General features: G+C 44.7%; 1 protein-coding gene across 3 annotated transcripts in view; it reads right to left on the bottom strand.

Annotated features, from left to right (window-relative positions):
• The window catches only part of rps6kc1 (ribosomal protein S6 kinase polypeptide 1), a 71907-nt gene that overhangs the window by 17847 nt on the left and 37383 nt on the right, over positions 1-16677 (bottom strand). For all 3 annotated transcript variants that reach the window (XM_060913929.1, XM_060913931.1, XM_060913930.1), the window contains exons 12-13: positions 11345-12703; positions 9936-10025 (exon numbers count right to left, since the gene is read on the bottom strand). In XM_060913929.1, coding sequence (XP_060769912.1) covers positions 9936-10025; positions 11345-12703 — 1449 coding nt within the window. The remainder of the gene's footprint in view (positions 1-9935; positions 10026-11344; positions 12704-16677) is intronic.

The following is a 16677-nucleotide window of genomic DNA, read 5'->3' as shown; positions in this document are numbered from 1 at the left end:
GCATACATACCAGTTACTACTATGCACACTTATGACACTAGTTACAACTTTATGCACACTTGCTACTACTTTATGCACTTGTGATGACACTAGTTACTACTTTACGCACACATACTACTTTATGTGCACTTACTATACGCATACTGACGACTATTTTACGCACTATTATGACACTAGTTAATATTACACGCGCACTTACTACCGCTTTACACACTTGACACTAGTTAATACTATACGCACACATTACTACTTTAAGCACACTTGCTATTAATTTAAGAACATTTATTACTTCTTTAAGGGCACATCGAACATTAGAACAAAGTTATAGTACATGTCTTTAAAGGACACTTATTACTACTTTAGCACTTATGACACCAGTTATTACTTTAAGGACATTACTTTTTATTACTTTAATATTATATTAATTTAACACTTATGACTTTTTGGGCATGTCCTCTTAATATTTATTACTCCTTTAATGTCACTTACTAGTTTTAGGACACGACTACTACTACATTAATGACATGTATTATTACTATCAGGACACATACTATAACCAAGGGCACTTACTACTACTTTAATGACATGACTTTAAGGACGTTACTTTGCTGGTTTGTTTTTTATAATTGATTATTAGTCTATAGAAATGTCAAAGACTTCAGAAATGGACTGTGCTAGGACTGCACATGTGATGTACGTTTGATGAAAGTATGAGTGAAATTTGTCATGACGGCTCAAAAGGGTTACACGTTAGTGATGGACGAAACTTATATTAATAATATAATGTTTTAAAAGCAGGAAGTGGGCATGATATGATATGTAACAACGCAAGCTATAGAAACACTTCATTAAAATTATATAGAAGCGTAAGGAGCTGAAATGATCCCGAGGCTTGTTTTTTGCTTTTATCAGTCTGCTGCCCATCACTTTCACAGCTCCTGCTTTATGTACATTGGTTTAGAGTTGAATCCAGTCTACGTCTTTGAATAAGTGTATACACACACACACACACAGTGCCGTTGTTTATTCAGTCAATTGTGAGTGAGAAGGAGCAAGTTCCTATATTTCACTTGTACATCCTCGGCTAGTGTGCGTGTGTGTTTGTGAGGCGTTTTGCCGTAACGGTCCTGAGTGTCACCGAAAGCCACTTCGTTCTGTTTCGGGCGCCTGAGAGGGAAGTGCTGGTCTCCTCAGACAGAGGCGAGTGGAGGAACAGGTGAGCTGTCTCACTTCCCTAAAGAACCGCTCCATTGTAGCCGTGAGGAAGCAGTTAACGGCGGGAAAAAACCACAGCAGAAGTGCCTCAAGACACACACACATGCAAATAAACACACTCCCTCAGGCAAAAAAAAACACACACACACAAACTCAATTGTTCAGTTACTGGTTCTGAATCAGCCACATGGCCATCTTACAAGATACAGTGTCACAAGTACATTTCATGTACTGAAAAATACTTCTTAGCCATTAGCTAGCTCATTCTAGCTTGCTAATAAGGGCTAAATCAAGCTAGGCTCAAGTATCTAGCTAGCTATCAAACAGCTTTCTAGAATGAACTATTAAAATTAAACTCAAAGCTTTTTTTTTTTAACATGCAAATGTTTCAGACCTCATTATCTGTCTCAAAACATCCAGCTAGTTTTACAACACGTACTAGCCAAGCTAGCTTCTTAATACTTATTTACTTTTTTTTTTTTAATATAGATTTGTTGCTGTTTTATGGCATTAAAGCTGAAAAGATGTTCTTACTGCCATTTTAATAGTTTCTTGGACTTTTAAAACTTAAAAAAAAAAATTATTCGATTATGGCTATTTTAATGAAGTCTAAATAGCTAGCTAGCTAGCTAGCTCGTTAACTAGCTTAAATCAGGAGCCAATATGGCAGCAGCGAGAAATTATTAATAAAAAAATGCAACATAGATAAGCAAGTCAATAAAACTTCGCTAGCCTCGTTCATATCTAGAATTTACCCATTCAGCAAGAAGTTTTTAAAAAGACTTACGCACGCAAATTGTATCAAAGAACATGCTCGATGTCGCTATTAGATTACTATGAGAACACATACTGTAAATATCATTATAACTAAACATCTAAACCCAATGTATCTCTCATCATTTAAAGTAATAAACTACAACCCCGATTCCAAAAAAGTTGGGACAAAGTACAAATTGTAAATAAAAACGGAATGCAATGATGTGGAAGTTTCAAAATTCCGTATTTTATTCAGAATGGGACATAGATGACATATCAAATGTTTAAACTGAGAAAATGTATCATTTAAAGAGAAAAATTAGGCGATTTTAAATTTCATGACAACACCACATCTCAAAAAAGTTGGGACAAGGCCATGTTTACCACTGTGAGACATCCCCTTTTCTCTTTACAACAGTCTGTAAACGTCTGGGGACTGAGGAGACAAGTTGCTCAAGTTTAGGGATAGGAATGTTAACCCATTCTTGTCTAATGTAGGATTCTAGTTGCTCAACTGTCTTAGGTCTTTTTTGTCGTATCTTCCGTTTTATGATGCGCCAAATGTTTTCTATGGGTGAAAGATCTGGACTGCAGGCTGGCCAGTTCAGTACCCGGACCCTTCTTCTACGCAGCCATGATGCTGTAATTGATGCAGTATGTGGTTTGGCATTGTCATGTTGGAAAATGCAAGGTCTTCCCTGAAAGAGATGTCGTCTGGATGGGAGCACATGTTGCTCTAGAACCTGGATATACCTTTCAGCATTGATGGTGTCTTTCCAGATGTGTAAGCTGCCCATGCCACACGCACTAATGCAACCCCATACCATCAGAGATGCAGGCTTCTGAACTGAGCGCTGATAACAACTTGAGTCGTCCTTCTCCTCTTTAGTCCGAATGACACGGCATCCCTGATTTCCATAAAGAACTTCAAATTTTGATTCGTCTGACCACAGAACAGTTTTCCACTTTGCCACAGTCCATTTTAAATGAGCCTTGGCCCAGAGAAGACGTCTGCGCTTCTGGATCATGTTTAGATATGGCTTCTTCTTTGAACTATCGAGTTTTAGCTGGCAACGGCGGATGGCGCGGTGAATTGTGTTCACAGATAATGTTCTCTGGAAATATTCCTGAGCCCATTTTGTGATTTCCAATACAGAAGCATGCCTGTATGTGATGCAGTGCCGTCTAAGGGCCCGAAGATCACGGGCACCCAGTATGGTTTTCCGGCCTTGACCCTTACGCACAGAGATTCTTCCAGATTCTCTGAATCTTTTGATGATATTATGCACTGTAGATGATGATATGTTCAAACTCTTTGCAATTTTACACTGTCGAACTCCTTTCTGATATTGCTCCACTATTTGTCGGCGCAGAATTAGGGGGATTGGTGATCCTCTTCCCATCTTTACTTCTGAGAGCTGCTGCCACTCCAAGATGCTCTTTTTATACCCAGTCATGTTAATGGCCTATTGCCAATTGACCTAATGAGTTGCAATTTGATCCTCCAGCTGTTCCTTTTTTGTACCTTTAACTTTTCCAGCCTCTTATTGCCCCTGTCCCAACTTTTTTGAGATGTGTTGCTGTCATGAAATTTCAAAATGAGCCAATATTTGGCATGAAATTTCAAAATGTCTCACTTTCGACATTTGATATGTTGTCTATGTTCTATTGTGAATACAATATCAGTTTTTGAGATTTGTAAATTATTGCATTCCATTTTTATTTCCAATTTGTACTTTGTCCCAACTTTTTTGGAATTGGGGTTGTACTACGTGAGAACAGGTTATTTCGTTTTCGTCCGAGAAACACCAAAACGTCCCTTTAGCGCTCATGTGTGTGAAGGGAAAAGATGCTGTGGGTGTGTAAGCATCATAAACCTGTCAACAGACCACAAAAACTAAATCTGTCCTGCACTTACAAACAAAATATCACCATACAGAAGACAAATTCAGAAAAGCTTCATTTTTTAAATTAATTCTGTTGAAAAATTCAGCGCAACTTTTCCAAAAAGAGAGCAAGAGTGGGGAAAGAGAACTCTACACAAAGAGTAAATCCAGCGTGAAGAGAGACAGTTTAGAGACAAGGTGAGAAGAGTGCAGCTATTTAGTCATGTGGCGCCCTCTAGCGGACATTACGTCAAACATGCTACGGACCATTTAATAAAGTGACTACAAAACTTATTTAGTAATTAAAGTTTACATGAAACTTTATCATGTTAAAGTGGTGGGGGTAGGGTGGGTTTTTTTTAACTCATACAACACAAAAAATAAATGTAAATAAAGCATTAACATTAATCGTACCATATATAATTAAAAAAGTTACAAAGGATCAAAATAAAAAAAAACATTCAAGAGACTGGAATATATTAAGAAAACTGCAAACTAAGTTTAATTACGAATTAAATTACTAATTTATGAATGAATTTATCATTTAGGTGTTAATAATTATCAAGGTTGGGATTAATAATTTGGAAACATCTTAGTTTTATTTATCCAAATTGTAACTTAATCCAATCAAACTACACCAAACTTATTTAAAACAACAACAACAACAACAAAAACAAAAAAACAACAACCGCCACTTAAAGAAAAACCTCACTTTCTGAAACAAGCACAGTGAATTCTGGCACCCATTCATGGAGTTCATCACCAATTATACATTTTCTAAAAATCATCTTTTTTGGAGGAGGGGGAATCTATCCATCCATTGATATACCCATCCATCCGCCCCAACATATCCACGCATCCATCCATCCATCCCCCAACATGCCCACCAATCTATCCATCCCAACATATCCTCCCCAATATATCTACATATCCCCCCATCCAGCCCCCCACCATATCCACCCATCCATCCCCAACATATCCACACATCCATCCCAACATATCCTCCCCAATATGCCCAGCATATCCCCCATCCATCCCCCAACATATCCACATGTCCACCCATCCCAACATATCCCCCCATATCCTCCCCAATATGCCCAGCATATCCCCCATGTCCTCCCCAATATACCCACATATCCCCCATATCCTCCCCAATATGCCCAGCATATCCCCGATGTCCTCCCCAATATACCCACATATCCCCGATCCATCCCCCACCATATCACCCATCCATCCATCCCAACATATTCTCCCCAATATATCCACATATACTCCATCCTCCCCAATATACCCAACATATCCCCCCATATCCATCCCCCAACATATCCACATGTCCACCCACCCATCCCCCTCAACATATCCACATGTCCACCTATCCATCCCGCCATGTCTACAAGTCCGTCCATCCATCCATCCCCCTCAATGTGTCCACCCAACATATCCATCCATCCCCCAACATGTCCACCCAACATATCCATCCATCCCCCATCCCAACATATCCTCCCCAATATACCCACATATCCCCATCCATCCCCCCAAACGTGTCCACCCAACGCATCCGTCCCCCAAACGTGTCCACCCAACGCATCCGTCCCCCAAACGTGTCCACCCAACGCATCCGTCCCCAAAACGTGTCCACCCAACGCATCCGTCCCCAAAACGTGTCCACCCAACGCATCCGTCCCCAAAACGTGTCCACCCAAAGCATCCGTCCCCCAAACGTGCCCACCCAAAGCATCCGTCCCCCAAACGTGCCCACCCAAAACATCCGTCCCCCAAACGTGCCCACCCAACACATCCGTCCCCCAAACGTGCCCACCCAAAACATCCGTCCCCCAAACGTGCCCACCCAAAACATCCGTCCCCCAAACGTGCCCACCCAACACATCCGTCCCCCAAACGTGCCCACCCAAAACATCCGTCCCCCAAACGTGCCCACCCAACACATCCGTCCCCCAAACGTGCCCACCCAACACATCCGTCCCCCAAACGTGTCCACCCAACACATCCGTCCCCCAAACGTGTCCACCCAACACATCCGTCCCCCAAACGTGTCCACCCAACACATCCGTCCCCCAAACGTGTCCACCCAACACATCCGTCCCCCAAACGTGTCCACCCAACACATCCGTCCCCCAAACGTGTCCACCCAACACATCCGTCCCCCAAACGTGTCCACCCAACACATCCGTCCCCCAAACGTGTCCACCCAACACATCCGTCCCCCAAACGTGTCCACCCAACACATCCGTCCCCCAAACGTGTCCACCCAACACATCCGTCCCCCAAACGTGTCCACCCAACACATCCGTCCCCCAAACGTGTCCACCCAACACATCCGTCCCCCAAACGTGTCCACCCAACACATCCGTCCCCCAAACGTGTCCACCCAACACATCCGTCCCCCAAACGTGTCCACCCAACACATCCGTCCCCCAAACGTGTCCACCCAACACATCCGTCCCCCAAACGTGTCCACCCAAAACATCCGTCCCCCCAACGTGTCCACCCAAAACATCCGTCCCCCCATGTCGAGCCAACATATCCATCCATCCATGTCCAGCCAACATATCCATCCATCCCCCCATGTCCAGCCAACATATCCATCCATCCATCCATCCATCCATCCATCCATCCATCCATCCCCCATGTCCAGCCAACATATCCATCCATCCCCCCAACATGTCCACCCAACATATCCATTCATCCATCCCCCAACCTGTCCACCCATCCATCCATCCATCCATCCATCCTAACATGTCCTCCCCAATATACCCACATATCCCCAAATCCATCCCCAAAATGTCCACCCATCCATCCATCCTCCCGACATATCCACCATCCATCCCCCAACATGTCCATCCATCCCCATCCATCCCTCCCTCCACGTCCACCCCATATATCCACCCACCCATCCCTCCATCTCCGCAACATATCCATCCATTCCTCCATCTCCGCAACATATCCACCCATCCATACATCCCCCCCAATATATCCACATATCCCCCATCCATCCACCCCCAACATATCCTCCCCAATATATCCACATATCCCCCATCCATTCCCCCATGTCCCTCCATGTCCACCCCATATATCCACCCACCCATCCCTCCATCTCTGCAACATATCCACCCATCCATCCCCCCAACATGTCCCCCCAATATATCCACATATCCATCCATCCATCCATCCATCCCCCCCCAACATGTCCCCCAATATATCCACATATCCCCATCCATCCACCCCCAACATATCCTCCCCAATATATCCACATATCCCCCATCATGTCCCTCCATGTCCATCCCATATATCCACCCACATCCACCCCATACATCCACCCACCCATCCCTCCATCTCTGCAACATATCCACCCATCCCTCCATCTCTGCAACATATCCACCCATCCATACATCCCCCCCATGTCCCCCCAACATATCCACATATCCATCCCCCCAACATATCCACCAATCCATCCCCCCCAACATGTCCCCCCAATATATCCACATATCCACCCATACATCCCCCAACATGTCCCCATCCATCCATCCCCCAACATATCCTCCCCAATATATCCACATATCCCCCTATCCATTCCCCCAACATATCCCCATCCATCCCCCAACATATCCACATGTCCACCCCATATACTCCCTCCACATGTCCCCCATCCATCCATCCATCCATATCCTCCCCAATATATCCACATATCCCCCCATCCATCCCCCAACATATGCTCCCCAATATATCCACCCACCCATCCCTCCATGTCCACCCCATATATCCACCCATCCCTCCATCATGTCCCCCAATATATCCACCCATCCATCCCCACAACATATCCTCCCAAATATATCCACACGTCCATCCCTCAACATATCATCCCTCCATGTCCACCCCATATATACACCCAACATATCCACACATCCATCCCCCAACATATCCACATATCCATCCCTCCATATCCACCCAACATATCCCCCATATCAGTGGCGGCTACTGGTTTTTAAAACAGGGGAAGCCCATTTTACGCATTCATCGTAAAACCTGTAGGCCGGATATCAAAGCATAGAAAGGTGTGCCCCATTAGCATAGTGAACTAGACAACCCTACCTAGTGGCAGAAAGTATTTTTGCATGTACATTTCATGTTATAGTCTGGCTTGCAAGGCTAGTGCCTCATATCCTTAATCAAAAATATCAAACATCCAAAAATCACTGGCTATTCAACGAAGAGCCTTGAACATCATACCCTGATATGCAACACAGAGTCTTTAACACAACACCCAGCTGTGCAACACATCCTTGAACATCTTCTGCAACACAGTCTGGAAATTCATAACCAGGTAGGCTATGCAACACACAGAACCTTGAATATTATACCCAGGTATAACCTATAACACAGAGCCCACCATTCTCTTAACATTACTGAAGTGTGTATATACTTCAGATTCATGAACATGAACACTATTTATACACAAATTCTGCCCTCCGCTCCTTTTCCAGAAAATGGTCTGTGACCCTGTCATACCAGCTGGTTGTGCTTTCCAGAGACTTCACCAATTTCTGTTAGCAGCTAGCACTGCAGATCCCAATAAGGCTCAAGCTAGCCTACAACCAGATTGAACTACAAATGAAATAAACGAGTGAATTCACGAATGATCAAACTGATAGAATGGATGAAAGTTAACGGAGCACAACGAGTAATATTTACATTTATTTATAGAGTAATGTACAGAGACATCAATGAGAAGAAACGTTTATATGAAAAGAAATTCGGACAGCACTTTGGCACACGACTACACTTTCTCGACATCTGCTAGGGACTGACTGATCATGCTTCCGTGTTCCTCGCCGAAGTACCGCCCTCATGTCTTTCAAACACTACCTCCAATAATCCTTTATCAGCCCGGCTTCTTGTCCCTCCCACTGTCTCGTTTAGTCCCAGAGAAGCCCGGCTTCCCTGGAAGTGACGATTTTGTTGATTTTAACCAATAACAACTAGCCGAAATTAGCTGTTCAGAGCTGTCTCGTAGACTGCAACGGATACCCGGCTGCCAGTCAGTGTTGCCAGATACTGCTGACGTTTTCCATCCCAAAATATGTTCAAAACCCGCCAAAATGCACTTAAAACCGCCCAATCTGGCAACACTGCTGCCAGTCCATAGAGCCCATTGAAATAAGAAAGGTTACAGCCTGGCACCAAAGGTGATTCTCGTAGCGAACTGCAAGTTCGTCAGACATCACTCAAATAAGTTACAGGATAGTTATGAACATAAATACAATCTTGGGCATATTTTATGTTATGCAAGTTATTGTTTTAATGAGAATTCAACGTCGTAGACGCCGCAGTTTGGGGAGAGAATTTTAGGGGAAGCTCGGCTTCCCTTGTTGTCTCTGAGAAATCGCCCAGCCCCATATAGATCCATCCCCCATCCATTCCCCTACATATCCATCCCCCCAACATATCCACATGTCCACCCATCCATCCCTCCATGTCCACCCCACATGTCCACCCATCCATCCCTCCATGTCCACCCATCCATCCCTCCATGTCCACCCCACGTCCACCCATCCATCCCCCCAACATATCCACATGTCCACCCATCCATCCCCCCAACATATCCACATGTCCACCCATCCATCCCCCCAACATATCCACATGTCCACCCATCCATCCCTCCAACATATCCACATGTCCACCCATCCATCCCTCCATGTCCACCCCACATGTCCACCCATCCATCCCCCCCAACATATCCACATGTCCACCCATCCATCCCTCCATGTCCACCCATCCATCCCCAACATATCCCCATCCATCCCCCCAACATATCCCCCCACACCCTTCCATCTTTAATGAAATTTTACTTTTAGTACAACTTAGCAGTTTCTTCAATTTTTCCCAAAATCTTTTTCCTGAATGTTTTTGTTTGTTTGTTTTTTTAGGGATGTATCTTGTAGGTTCTCAGTTGTTAAAGGCCTTTAAACCCCACTGTGACTCACATTTTTGTTTTAACTTTTGGGTTTTATACAAAGAAACCTGACTTAAATAATGTGTTCAGCTTGAGATGTGACTAACCTGGTGCACAGTACATCTTGGTGACAGCAGTTGGATCGCAGGATTCCTCCACTTCGGTCCAGCTACAGAAGTAAGTCAGCTCGATATGACCTGAAAAGAAGTGTGACCAAAAAGAGAGAAAGAAAAGACAGAAGGATGGGAAGGAGGCAAAAAAAAGAAAAAAAAAGCAGAGCAAAACAGAGAGCAAACAGAGAGAGAAAATGGGGTGGCTAATTAAACTGAAAGCAACTCCACCTCTCCACTAAAACAGTCTGACGAAATTACAATGTTCACCCAAAATGAAACGAATGTGCCCTTTTCTTCCGCTCCCTCTCTCTTTCTCTCACATACACACACTCATCTGTGAACGAGGGAGCGGTAATTGCTGTGCTTTGAGTGCTGGCACTGTGTCATTGGCAGTAATGCTGTTATTAACCATTAGAGCCTATTAGAGCTGTGATCGCTGAGCAGGGGGCCTAAGCCTCAGAGAGAAGGGCCAGACAAATCGCCCGACTCAAACAACCCGAAAACAAACAGATGCACAGAGGAACAACGGAACAGCAGGAAACAGCAGGAATACAAAATCCATTGCACAATGGGAGACAAAACTATTCCCATATTACCTGTTAAGAAGGTTAAGGCCGTGTTAAACATGCTACACAGGCTTATATACAGTATTGATCTGGTTTAATTTATTATAAGGCATATTTATTTTTTTAGTATTAAACAGTGCTTGATGGTGTGCGCGCGAGAGAGAAAATTAGACATTACGTTTCGACAGACTTCTCAGCATCACTCGAAATCATGATAATGTCTCTATAAATGTTCTATAGCAAAACTGTCATTATAAGCATAATGCTATTTCGAACGCCCACCAAACAACCTTTAGGGCACTAATAACTCCTGTTTAAGAGTTCGGCAATGCGAGAGGTCATGCTATTGACTTTTTAGCATTACGTGGTGAGTACTTAGAAATACAAGTGGCTCGTTTTTTTTATTTATATTGCCGTTTCTGGTGTTTATGCGAGTCGGAGAAATAGACAATTATCATTTCGGGTCTGTATGATAACAGCTAAAAAAAAAAAAAACGTCTGTGGGGTTTTTTTGTTTGTTTGTTTTTAAAGGAGTTTCACACCACAGTGCTAGTGAATTCTTGACTCTGATTGGTCAGAACAAACCTGCCAGGCACTTTAATAATGAACCATAATAACCATGCTGAATGATATGGATTTCTTTAACACTTATGGAAGGAGTCTCCAGTGTCAGCGCTGGAAAGTTTTCCGGAGAGAGGATTTTACATTCGTTAACATAAGCTGTGGATTTTTATTGTGTTAACTTCAAGAGAAAGAAAAGGAGAAGCCAGTGTGGGAACGTTTACACACGTGTATTAAATGTGTGTTCCACAGGTACACTGGTGTGTGTGTGGGTACCTCTGTAATTCAACAGGATGTTGTTGGGGTTAAGATCTCTGCAGATGATTCCTTCTTGATGCAGTGCGTCAAGGGCAAGCAACATGTCCACCGCCCAACTCCTCACCAGTGCCTCGGGCAGGTGTGTGTGCAGCGCCACCTCGGCTAACTCGTCCAGCTCTCGGAATATCTCAGACACACTCCTGCCCTCCCTCTTCTCTGTGACCTCTGACCCTGCAGAGGGTGGTGGGAGGATGGGGTCAATTTCAGTCCTGAGAGTGAGAGAATCAAAGGGAAGGGAAAGTGTCCGATATTCTGTGTTGCGGTTTATGGAACAGGCATGGTCTTTCTGTTCAGACGGTTCTGGGTTCGACTGGCTACGTAAAACAGAGACACGGTCCTCAACGTTTAGTTCCAGGCCTGCTTCCTCTCCCAGCTGGAGTACATCTGGTTTGCCAAGTTGAGGTGAGGGCTTGGCTTCTACAGCAAAAGCCACACCTGTTGCTGCAAGCTCCTCCTCGAGATCACTGCCCGTGACCCCTGGAAGGTTGACTAAAAGATCCGGAGGTTGTCCCTCATCAGCACAAGATGTGCTTGTGTCTTCCACCATGGCCTCTTTGAAAGAAATCACAGGCACAGATTCATTAGAACCCTGATCACTATCGAACCGCCATAGATCGGTCAGGTGACCTTTAACCTCCACTACTCCACCGATCTCCAAAGGATCCTCAGTGACCTCTGTTACCTCCGAGCCAAGGTCTGAGGTGGAGAACAGCATTCGGGATGCGTCACCACTGTCCTTGCTGTCAATTCGAAACAACTCCATGGGTGAACGTTTCAACTGGTCCAGAGAATCAAGAATAGGCTCGTCAACAAGCTCCTCGTTTTCCTCGGTGAAGAAGCACAGCTCATGGCCACCACCTGGAGAACACAAACTATCGTTGCTTATTACCGAGCCTCGATATGACCTCGGTAACGCCTCTGCACCAGAGCCTTCACCTCTGAGACCGCCAGAATCTTCCTCGACCTCTTTTGCGTCTTCATCTTCCTCGCCCAGAGCCTCAGGCTCCACCTTATCCTGCTCGTACTCATGGCAGAGCGTCAGGTAGCTGCTGGTGCACTCTTCTTCCTCTGAAGAGACAGACAGGGGGGCTTGTGAGCTGCGCTTGCTCGGGACTGCGAGATTCGTCTGGGACTCGTCGTCCTCCTGGTCTTCCTTGAGCTCAACGCTGGGCCGTGAGCCGCTGCTCTCAGAGCTGATCAAGGCATCGGTGCAGTGAACTGTCGTTGTGTGGGACTTCTGGATGAAGGGGATGTCAAAGCTGTCTTCTTGACTTCCTTCATGCAGGTACTTGGTGATGTGGGACCACAATTTACCCCCTAGAGTGGAAAAAAGGGATGGAGAGATATTTAGACTGAAAACTTGCATTAAAAAAAAAAGCAAGCAAGCAACCCCTTCAGAATAGTCCCTATGGTTTGAGATAACAGTGAAAGCTATGCTAGCAACTGAGGGTCTTTTTCCACATTGCCAGAAATCTTTCAGTCCAATATCACAAGATCTATCATTTTGGGTACTTCCTCACTGAATATAATGGTGCACAGGATGTGACCGGGGATGGGACCAGTACTTGGTTTTGAATTTGCAGTGCATATTCAAAACATCTTAAAACACTTCAGCAAAGTCTTTCCACTGGAAAAGGACTTTGCAAAGTAAGACCTCAGATGGTCTTACTTTAGCATACTTAAATAAATAAATAAATAAATAAATGTTTCTCATGGGTTCTTCATATGTTTATCTTTTGTAGTTCTTTGAAGGATTGGTGTTTAACTTGGGAATGTTGAAAAGAAAAAAAAACTGCTCTCTTGTAGGATCCTACATAAAATATTAGAGAGTTCTGTCAACATATAAAGGGTGCAAACCAAAGAACCCTTTAGGGTGCTAAGAACAATCTTTTACCAATGAACCATATGGCCCTTTTCCACTACCCTTTTTCAGCTCACTTCAGCTCGCTTCAGCTCACTTCAGCCCGACACGGCTCGCGTTTCGACTACCAAAAACCAGCACGATTCAGCTCGCTTCAGCCCTGCTTAGCCCCTAAAACTCGCACGGTTTTGGAGTGGGGCTGAAGCGAGCCAAACCGTGCCGAGTGAGGTTGGGGGCGTGAGCAGACACTCCCCTGTGCACTGATTGGTGAGGAGGAGTGTCCTCACATGCCCACACACGCCCCGCGAGCACGCTGGGATCTGTAAACACCGCAAACCCGGAAGGAGAAGAATTACGAATTACGAGAATTTCTGAAGCCTTATGCGCCTCGCCTCATCTATACACTCTTGCCAGTATCTGTCCGCATTGTCGGTGACAACAAGCCACAGCACCAAGACCAGCAACACTAACGACTCCATGTTCTCCATGTTTATTGTTTACTATCCGGGTCGTGAGACTACCCCTTAAAAGCTCACTGATGTCACTGTTTGCGCTGCTTAACGACATCACCTGACGTCCACCCACTTTCGCTAACTCCACCCAATGTGTCCACCCACTTCCAGCCAGCACGGTTCAGCACGGTTGTAGTCGAAATGCAACTCCAACAGCCCCGCTCAGCCCGACTCAGCACGGCACGGCTCAGCCCGACTCAGCCGCGTTTGTAGTGGAAAAGCGGCATTAGAGTCATCAATGAGTCCTGGATCATCAGACAGCTTCAAATATGGATTTAGTTACTGAAGCTGATGAGGGCGATTGTCAGTCCCAATCATGGAGACCCTGTCTTCTCATTTTTCTCAATTACCGATGCCTTCGTAAACAGAGTTCAAGGCAGGAAATCTCCAAGATAGCGTTGACTCTGGATCAATGGAGGACAAGTAGAGAAGAAGAAGAAAAACATGGAGTCTCATCCAAATTTCCACAGAAGTGCTAACTTGGACGTTAATGGCCATCCATTATCCATAACTGCTTATCCTGTGCAGGGCCATGGGCAAGCTGGAGCCTATCCCAGCTGACTATGGGCGAGAGGCGGGGTACACCCTGAACAAGTCGCCAGGTCATCGCAGGGCTGACACACTGAGACAAACAACCACTCACACTCACGATCAATTTAGAGTCACCAATTAACCTAACCTGCATGTCTCTGGACTGTGGGGGAAACCAGAGCACCCAGAGGAAACCTATGCAGACACAGGGAGAACATGCAAACTCCACACAGAAAGCCCCCCCCCATCAGCCACTGGGCTCAAACCCAGAACCTTCTTGCTGTGAGGCGATAGTGCTAACCATTACACCACCGTGCCGCCCTGGACGTTAATGTTCTGAGTTCAAATCCAAGGATAACCAGAAGGCTACTGTTAGGCCCTTGAGCAAGACCAGTAACTGCTCAGCTCAATGAAGAATTAGATTGCGCTTCATTTGTAAACCACTTGAAATGAACTTTTTTTTTGCCAAACGAATTCATTTAGATACAAGAGAAACCCATAACCGAGTTAAAATGTGTAGCTTTCCTGTACAACTTGGATGATATGAATAAATCTGAGCTAAAAGGTCACTGCAATGTAAAAAGCCAGGATTTTAAATGGTATCATCTCCTTCCTAACAGATTGAAAGCCTAAGTGCATACACACACACTTGCACAGCTGTGTTGTGAGTGATTGGAGGGTAACATCTGCTGCGTTAACAGAATGAATTGGCTCTTCACCGCTAAGATAATGACACCGTTGCAGCCAAATGATTCCAGTCCACGAACAAAGCAAACAAACAAACAAGAATCAGCCAATCACACTCCGGCAATGTCACTCGGGTCAGGCCAAACTTCCTGTCTGATATCTACGTTTGTTTGGGAGAGATTATTTTCTGCATGAAAGACTGGGAACCTTAGTGCATCAGTAATACATTTACTGGCGAGCTAGGCGCCAGGCGTAAATTACTGTTGGCTTTAGAAGGGTGTAATTTTACCGGTGTTTTCCTTTAAAACTTGATGCGTACACACTAGTGCGGTCAGTGTGTATTAAAAATGTAGATACAATCGAAGGCAAAATCAGTCTTTCTTGGACAAATGACCTCACTAGGTGCACAAGAGATACAGTAGATGTTAAAGAAGCACAAAATGGTGGATGGGATATTAGAAGTGGATTGGGAAAAGGTACTGAAATAAAGCAAATCGAGTGCATTTTTGTTAGGATTGACTTATTATAGCTGTACTTGGTACATTATTATATTCAGTTTTAAGCGATTGTCAGAAAGCTGTGCCGTAAGCAGGGCCATGTCATGTTTTAGATCAGAATTCAGTTACACCCGATGTAGCCTGGCGGCCATTGGAGATTCACTTACCTCTGTGCGCGTGAAGATGAGTTCAGCATAAGAAACGTAGGTACATTTTTTCAAAAACGAAAAGTTCAGATGCAGGTTTTATAGCTTCGACAGCTCTAATAAACTCCAGGTTGCCAGTTCCGACATTAGGATACTTATTAAACTGGCAAGTCATAGTCATTACCTCGTGTTGTAGCAACACATGAGGCCAGTTCTTGATGGTAAGTCGGGATGTTTAAACTGTTACTGCAAGTCGTAGCGCTCGCTCCGGTAGCTGAGCCTGTTGTGAAACGAAACGGCGCTTTAGGCTACTTGAGAGGTTTGAGGCAACTTATTAACACGGGCGCATGATTTTGTCCAAACGACTGCTCGGAGATTAAGTGGTTTATTCATTCCAATATAAACACGCTCCTGAACACAGATGTGTGCACTGACACACACTTACAGGCTCACGTGTGTGCGTCCGTGTGTGTGTGTGTGTGTGTATGCACACACCCACACACATACAGCCGGCAGAGAATAAGGAGACGCAGGTGTTAGCTTAGTTAATGATCCGGAGCAGCACCTGCTACCATAGATAATGACCTGTGACACAAGCTTAACAAGGACAGAGAGAGACGAGCAAGGGGTTGTGAGTGTGTGTCTGAATGAGTGTGCGCACGTGTGTAAGCAGAAGAAAGGACTTACCATGACAAGCCAGAGAAAAAGCATTTGAGAAATAACCACGATCACAGAAAACGGTCGAGAGACATCGAGTGAGCGTGTGACGCTTTTGAGTTTTATATTAACGTCTTATCGACATGAAGCCGATTTCCAATCGGAAAGCAAACATACACTACCGTTCAAAAGTCTGGGGTCACTTTGAAATGTCCTTATTTTTGAAAGAAAAGCACTGTTCTTTTCAATGAATATATGGGTGTACAGAGGCCCATTTCCAGCAACTCTCACTCCAGTGTTCTAATGGTACAATGTTACCCTGTCCACACTAGGGATTTTGTACCGATACGAAACTACTTTCGTACCGCAACACCTGTCCACACTAGCAACTATACCGGTA

This window comes from Neoarius graeffei, chromosome 2 (assembly GCF_027579695.1).
Source record: "Neoarius graeffei isolate fNeoGra1 chromosome 2, fNeoGra1.pri, whole genome shotgun sequence".
In the NCBI taxonomy this organism is placed as follows: domain Eukaryota; kingdom Metazoa; phylum Chordata; class Actinopteri; order Siluriformes; family Ariidae; genus Neoarius; species Neoarius graeffei.
Note: the sequence above shows the minus strand (reverse complement) of the source record. Positions and strands in the feature narration are given on the sequence as shown.